Here is an 8543-nt window from a genome sequence, read left to right as displayed (position 1 = left end):
ATCCCTAACCATTCACCTTGTAAGTGTTTAAGGGTCTCGCAAACCCTGGCTAAAACGGGAAACATGTCTTGTGGGTAAAGTTGTGCAACCTTTACGGAGTGTAAAATTGGTATATCAATCGTGCTTACGGTTAAGAGCGGCTTGAACCCTCACGTGAATAATTTATGAAATTAAACTTAATCTATCGTATGCATTATATTGTGGGTTTTATTATTAATTGTGATCAGAACAGTAGATACTTTGTCAGCGATCATACAATGTTGTATCAGAGTGCTGTTGATGTCATTCTCGTCGCATGTACCTCGTATATTTCGATGACTGGAGTTGCAAAAGTGACTCACCTTGGCCTTTGGTTTTTCATTGCAAAAGTCGCCTCGCTTCTATCATCGGTATCATGGCGGAGGTTGTTCGTTCAAGCGGATCACGAAAATAATGCTCCAAGTCTCCAACATACACGGGACAATATCGAAAAGAAAATCACGAAAGAGATGTGATAACAACAGCAAAACTGATAGCATAACATCCAAGGTATCCAACTACAGGTCTACAGCACAGTTCCCTGAACCAAAAGAGATCTCTCTCTGGTAAGCAGTCAAGTCCCTCAACCAATACACCAATCCAATCCATGACGTGCAGCCTAACAACAGCACACGGCACTGTCTCCTCCCTGGCCAGGCCAGCGGGCTGGCCTAGAACGCGCCGAGGTGCACGGCCACGAGCCCGGCAAGGCCCAAGCCGGCCCACGCCGCGGCGCTGAGCCCGGTGGCGCCGGAGGAGGTGGACTTCTTGTCCGGCGGCGAGAGGACCGTCGTGTCTGGGCTCTTGGGCGTGCGGCCGCCGGAGCTCGAGGGGGACGTCGGGGTCGACGGCGTGGTGTCGGGGGCGTCTGGGGCGGTGTCCGCGGCCGGAGCCGGGGCCGCGGCCGCGGCTGGGGCCGGCGCCGGGGCGGCCACCGCCTTGGCCACGTCCACCACGAGCTTCATGCCGCTGCTGCAATGGCCCGCCACGCCGCAGATGAAGTAGTGCTTGCCGGCCGTCTTGAGGGTCACGGTCGTGGCGCCGGCGCTGTCGGTGCTGAGCGCGTTGCTGGAGGAGCAGGCGGCGTAGTCCGCCGCGCTCACCTCGTCCACCGTGTGCGCCCCGCCGGCGTATTTGAACTCTGAAAAAGAAACACGTACAGGTCGCATGAGCAGGGGATCATAATAAAGTGATGCTTAGTTCGGTTTGGCAAAGCTTATTTCAGGTTTCATGTCAAGCTACATTTGAAGCATTTTTTATTTGTTGATGAATCATATAACAACACTTCAACCAGCAGAAACTAGCTGGACCGTGGATTAGCGAGAACGGAGCAAAAGCGAGCAGTTCAGGTTAATGTATATATATATATGGCGCTAACCGAGACTGTCGCCGACTTTGAACTTCTTGCCGCTGGCCCAGGTGGCGTAGTCGCCGGTGGTCGTCCAGCCGGACGCGTCCCCGACGGTGTACTTGGTCGCCACCGCCGCCGAGGCGCAGCTCACGAGGAGCAGCGCGGCCAAGGCCAGTGACGACGCGCCACCGGAAGCCATTGCAGCAGCTGCCACTGCCAGGGATCGAGCAAGCAAATTAAGAGCGACGAACAGGAGAAGCGAATGGGCTAGGACTAGGAGAGATCAAGCTAGCAGATCCCAGGCGAGATGCAGAGGTGATCCCAAGCCAATGCCCCTTTATATCCATGGCATGTATGTGACAGACAGTACATCGCAACCGCTGGGAGTTGGTGAGGCGGCTTTCGTTGGAGTTGGTTGCCGGTAGGAAGGCTCTGACGAATGACGATGATCTTGGTCTTAGCTTGGATGCAGCACAGTTGCACAGACACACACGCAATGGCTTAGAAATGACTCCACCTGCTATTATCAGTTTATATATCTGTCAGGCACCTTTTGGAAAATGAATCATCCATCTCCATGGTCGTTCGCAAAGCTTTCCGCCTCCTTTTTCTGTTGCGCCATCTTTCTCACGGTGAACACGCGTCGACTCAGCCGCCGCCGGCCATTCTTGCAACGACGGCGAAGGAAGTTGAGGACATTAATGTAACTGCGCTGGTGGCTTGACATTGGCACCCACCGGAGTACCGGACACCAGACTGGCCATGTGTCTGCTGTGGTTGGTCATGGCCCGCATGAAAGGGTTTCATTGCTGACTAATACAGCATCCAACTCCGAATCTCCAAGGTCGTTTGAGGCCAGCATGCTTGTTTACAAAAGGTACAAAATCAGAAGGAGTGCAGGCCAATCCTTACGATGGGATCAAACACTTTGTGGTCTTACTAGCCCTGCATCTTATTTGTACTCGGGTCTATAGAAACAGATGCAATTATAACACTCTCGGCAGATGGATGACTGGGCCCTTCAACAGTGTCGTGTTTGGTGTGTTTAGTTGAAGAGCGAAGAAAAATGGAGCGGTTTCATTCCTATTTTTTTTATGTCTGGTTTTCAACGGAAGATGAGTGGAACAACTCCTGAAGTCTATATATGGTAAATATTTGGGATGCCCTCCATTGGTGCCTATTTGGTACCAAACACTAGAACAAAAAATCTGGTGGTGCTCTCGGCAGGAGTGCAGACGATATACGACTTTGGGCTGAACGATCCGCGACCTCGCCGCAGGAGCGGCTCGTCTCTACGTGCTTCCGAACGATCCATAACTAGGGTCCGAACGGTCCGCGATGATGCAGAACCTTCTTCTTCCTCCCGGGAACTCAGATCTTAACCTAGATCTTGCCCCTGGAAGGGAACCCGTCAAGGAGGATAGATCTTATGGTTGTCTTAGGGTCAGCGGGCCCCAAGACACCTTTAGACGACGTCGAGCCGAAAATGGTGAAGATTGGGGTGACAAAATTAATCGAGGCTAAGTTACTGCTACTCCTAGAGCAAGAAAGTAAAGGAATTGATAAATAGATTGATTGGTTCCATTGTTGGTGTCCTCAATCGGTCGTACCCCTTCATAATTATAGGGGAGGTCTAGACCCGTTCTAGTCGGTTCCCAACATATTCCCGCATGATTAGTCGAATAAGCACGAGTGGGATAAGGACTCTGGCCTGATCTGATCTAATCGCGGACCGTCCGGGCTCTAGCCACGGACTATCCGGACGGTAATTTTGGTGTTCGACACACGTCCCCTGCCTTTTGGTGGAGCTTGGCAAACCAAAAGCACCTGCACTACCATCACCATTCGAGAAAAAATAGATTTTACAAGTCATTTGGTTCCAGAAGTAAGAACTCATCTCGATGCAATTCGTCAGCTTTTTCAATCTAATAAGATAGTCATTTGATAGAATTTTAATGCATAAAGGGCGCTATTTGATCAATGGGTCAAAAGCATAGAATTGTGATGCCCTCCAGCCCGAATAAACAAATGGATTATGCATGTATTTTTTTCATACGGGTTCATCGCCACACTACTCATTGTTTGAACAGGACAATATATCAGCGATGAATAGACTAGTGAAAAGTATCATGGCATCACTGGAGATAAATGAACAGGCGACACTTGTTGCGTCACCTTTTGGATCATTTTATTCGGTCGTGTTGCCTTTGCGGGTGAAAGTTCCCTTTGACCCGGGAACAGGATCTGGATGTCGCCTAGAGGGGGGGTGAATAGGCGAATAAAACTTATTACTTTAAAACTTAAATTCTTACTCTACTCGAAGACTTAGTACGCAGTGGAGTGAGAAGACTCTTCAAGTAGGTTGCAGCGGAATAGAAGATCCTGTCTCAAAATGTCCTGCACTTCAAATAAAGCTTATACCACAGATAAGTATTGAAGTGCAGATATAAAGGCGAGTAGAAAGAGAGTCAGGATACAATACAGAACAGAGCACACAGACGCAAGGATTTATCCCGAGGTTCGGCCAAGCCTGAAATGCTTGCCTAGTCCTCGTTGGAGTTAGCCACACCTGGGCTTGGAGTCTATTTCAACTCCTTCCTCCGTTTGCTCAGATCTGTCAGTATGACAGATAGAGCCTTTCACTATTGAGTGGGGTTACAACAGAACCGCGGCTGCTTACAAACTTCTTGGCAGCACTCCGGCAGAGTAACGATACGCTCAAGACCTTGCTCTAGCTCTAAGCAGCACTTCTCCTCTCTCTAAAGGCTTATAGTTGTGCCTTCTACACAAATTAGAGAGATACGCACAAGAGGGAGAGTGAGAATTGATCCGAGTGATGTCTACACTTGTTGGCTGCACTTGTTTTTTTGCTGGAGACGCCTAGGGGTCCCTTTTATAGGCATAAGGGGCCTAGGAGCCGTTGGAAGCAATCCAGGAAGGCAAATCTTGCCTTCTGTCGGGTGGCGCACCGGACAGTCCGGTGCACACCGGACACTGTCCGGTGCCCGATTTCTTTCCTTCTATGGCGAAGCCGACCGTTGGCAGTCTTGGAGCTGGCGCACCGGACATGTCCGGTGCACACCGGACAGTCCGGTGCCTCCATCTAGCCGTTGGTTCAGCCACGTGTCCCGTGCAGATCGCGCGGTCGACCGTTGGCCCGGCCGACCGTTGGCTCACCGGACAGTCCGGTGCACACCGGACAGTCCGGTGAATTATAGTCGTACGTCGCTGGTGAATTCCCGAGAGCGGCCAGTTCGCCAGAGTTCAGCCTGGCGCACCGGACACTGTCCGGTGCACCACCGGACACTGTCCGGTGAGCCACCGGACAGTCCGGTGCACCCAGACTGAGCAGAGTCTTGGCTGTACACAGCCAAGCCTTTTGCACCTATTTCCTTTTCTTCTTCTTTCTGTTTCTAACACTTAGACAAGTATATTAGTACACTAAAACCAATGTACTAAGTCTAGAAACATACCTTCTCTTAATTATTACATCTATAGCATTTCACATGCTTGAGTTTCGATGTTGGACTCATAAATCATCAAGTCTGCTTGACTTGATCTAGATTGACATTTCTTGGCTCCAACATCCTGCAAAGATCACATAGAACATCTCCAAACATAGGAACAACCCAAACTAAAGATCAAGGTGAACTTAGCTCTTTTGGGCTGCTTCCAGTTCTGGTTTTGACATTTGTTCTCCTTCTAGTGACCTTGATCTCCTTCTTAGAGCTTGGTCTTGAGCCTTATGACTTACACCACATAACTGTAGCTGTTACCTCATTGGTTGTAAGTCACGTCCTTATGTAGTGATCCTTGATGTGTCGTAGCTGTTCTTAACTCGATCACCCTTGACTTTGCAAGCCTTCTTCTTCGCCCTTGGCTTTGGGTTCCTCAGCCTCCTTGACCTTCTCCCGTGTACTTGGTACCTCGAAGCTTTTCTTGCCTCCGTCCTTGGCTTGATCAGTTGTCTCCGAGCTACGCACCCGAGTATCACTTTTGCAATGTCCAACTTACTTGTGATGTCCATTATGTATCCATAATCCAGTTCTTGGACCATCACATTTGTTCACTTGTGTTGAACCCTGTAGGCTTTACCTTAAGCACCTGTTCAACACTTAGTACACTTGTTAGTCCTTTAATTGAGTTGTCATCCAAACACCAAAACTCACAAGAGAGCTTTCAATCTCCCCCTTTTTGGTGATTGATGGCAACACAATTAAAGCTTACATAAGAATAAGATTTGAAGCACAAATTTGAATTCTAAGATTATAGAATGCTCCCCCTAAATATGTGCTTACTTCAAAAACATAATTTTGGCCTCAGACGCCAATTTGCACATACTTAGGCAATTCGAAACATTTCTACACCTTAGCACTTTTTAGGATGCATTGTGTCAAGAATCAAACCATGATGCTATAACACACAAATGCACATAATCAGAGTTAAACACCATTCAAATTAGTGGATATATCACAGGAATATCAACCTACCACTATTCACCTTTAAGATACCAATTTAAACTAAGATACCAATTTAAAGCAATCTTAAAGCACCATTAACCACATGACTATCTATTACACTATAGAAGCCAATTAACAATTCATCGCATCGCAGCGGAAACACTAGTTCATATGATGCAACACATATAATACTGTAAGAAGCATATGAATATCACACTGGCAAAGCTCAAACTAACACATCACCCCTTAGGATAAGCTTTCCTCTCAGGTTGAGATAAGCTTTAATACACAAATTCTCCCCCTTTGACATCAAACACCAAAAACCATACTCAAGCAAGAACATATGATGATGTCAAGGGACAGCAGGGTGTTAAGGAAGAAAAAACGACTATCAAAACTTCCCCTTACTTATTGAACATATGCCCTATCAACATTTAGGTAAGATACATATATGCAAAAAGATCAATACTTCCTTTTGTACCTTTACCATGATGTAGTGTACTTCCCATCTTGAAAGTAGTTAATCTCTCGAGAGCTTCTCCATACTTGTGCCTGAATCTTTCTCCTAATTTTTTCTTGTTGTCACAACTTGAAATACCAATTTCTTGACTTACAGAGGTACCCAAGTCCTGATTGCTCCATTTCTTGCTTATCTTCTCTTTTCCACCTAGAGACTATACAAGATCGCTCAAGAAACAGTTAGTCAAAAGACACAAGTTATGTGTGCTCCCCCTCAAGTTGTGCATCAAGTATTTGAATGACTTGTACTTTGCACATTCTAGCTTCCCTAGAGGGGATCACAACATACCTTGGTCAAGGCATACTCTCCTACTTTTATCACCCAAAGATGCCAATTTGAATATCAAATGAAACGCCACTTAACACCAATTGAAGGCTAAATGAAAGGTTGACTAAATACAACAATGCACGCCTCAGCGGTACCTAAGCCGATTGAATACTCACAGGAAGTCTAACATTTACGCAACTTGGACATGCTTCATACTTAACTATCATTGCATATACCAATTGAAGATCAACACAATCATGTATATAAAACGAAATGTCTAAGCATGTCATAATTAAGAAGGTTTCTTAGGTGCACAAAAGAAACAACATTTTAAAGGCATAAATTACCTAAGCCAAGATATTACCAATTGAATGCAAGAACACAGCTATGATCACTATCAATGGAACTTCAAGATATTCAATAAAACTGCACAGTTCCATTTTCCATACCTTTGCCTTTATGAGAGCACTTGTTATCACCAATTCAGGGCTCCTTTTGCTTATGCACCTCATAGCTTAAAAGGGCACGACATGGATTTGAAATTCACACAGTACCAAACCAGAGTAATCATGTGAACATGGACTAAACAAAATGTCATAATTGCACATAGCATGACTTAAAAAAAGTTACAGGTTTATCCATATACACCAAGAGAGTTAATCGTTGTGGATATAACAAATGAAAGAGCTACCAATGAATGATTCAAAAGATATATCCTATAGAGCACCAGCCATGATTAAGCAACCATCATTATGATCCATAAAGCATAACTACTCTAAGGACAGATAGCACAACAAGCCAACTTAAGAGCAATACTAAATTGCAATTATGTACTTAAAATACACGGGTACCGTCCTTTTGAGAGCAGGTTGTAGATTCTCATCAAGGTCCTTTACTTGATTCACCAATAATGATTCAGGACCTATACACCTTATTTCACTTGAGATGAACATGGGATTAGTGTTTCGCAATAATTCAACCTTGGGTCAATAAACACCAAAACAATTAACAGCTTAAGCATATAGTTTTAGATAACCGTCTTAATCTCTCTCATGGTCTCCAGTCCATCTCAAGGCACCTGCATGGTCTAGTTAGCACAGTTTGGTACCCATCTCGGGATGGGTCCATAATGATCATCTAAATGTGCCTTTGGTACCCAAATTGCCTTTGTGCTAGTTCTAGGTGATCTCGTTATAGATCTAGCACAAGTGTATGATTTGGGTCTCCTACGCGAATAAGATTGACACAAATTCACTTGCTTAGGAATCTTACCTTTATAACATACCTTGAATAGATGACCCTGCTCACCACACTTGTAGCAGAAGCGTCGTTCAACTTGACACGACGCTTGCTTTGTGTCATTTTCCTTGGTGAGTGTCACCTTGGAGGATGCACATCCTTGATTCTTCATGACCGGACATGAAGTGATCGTGTGGTCCTTATTGTTGCATCCAAAACAACTCCTTGTCCCTTTATTTTTGTCTTTGTACGGACAAGACGTGATGAGGTGGCCCAACTTCTTGCACTTGAAACACCTCCTTCTTCCTTTTCCCTTTGTGTACTTGAATGACATGGAGAGAGGGTCAGTGCAAACAACATGATTAATTGAATCTTTACCTTTTTCCAAGCTCATGTTGATTTCTTCATCTTTAGGAACATTTTTCTTATTGAGCTTGACACTTGCTGTAGTTTTTCCTTTCTCAAGCTTCTTCACCACGCGCCCGTGGATATCTTGAGAGAGTTGAGCAAAGTGTCTTCTCCTCAGTTGTCGTTGCTTCTTATTCCCACAGAATTTCTTTTGTGACCCTAAAACTTGTTGCTCAATCAATGATTGGCTTTCTTTTGAGCAACAGGGGTTAGCACATGATGATATACAATTCAAATGCGCACACGTGCGAGGATGAGGTTCACATGAATTTAAGTTTGC

General features: G+C 45.6%; 1 protein-coding gene across 1 annotated transcript; it reads right to left on the bottom strand.

Annotated features, from left to right (window-relative positions):
- Window positions 1-648: 648 nt before the first annotated feature.
- On the bottom strand, window positions 649-1878 carry LOC100283202 (blue copper protein). Its single transcript, NM_001158764.2, has 2 exons — window positions 1397-1878; window positions 649-1159 (listed from the first exon to the last, which is right to left on the bottom strand). Exons 1-2 carry the CDS (start codon window positions 1566-1568, stop codon window positions 690-692), a joined length of 642 nt encoding a protein of 213 aa, NP_001152236.2. The 5' UTR covers window positions 1569-1878; the 3' UTR covers window positions 649-689.
- Between the last annotated feature and the right edge of the window lie 6665 nt (window positions 1879-8543).

Source organism: Zea mays, chromosome 6, assembly GCF_902167145.1.
Source record: "Zea mays cultivar B73 chromosome 6, Zm-B73-REFERENCE-NAM-5.0, whole genome shotgun sequence".
In the NCBI taxonomy this organism is placed as follows: Eukaryota; Viridiplantae; Streptophyta; class Magnoliopsida; order Poales; family Poaceae; genus Zea; species Zea mays.
Note: the sequence above shows the minus strand (reverse complement) of the source record. Positions and strands in the feature narration are given on the sequence as shown.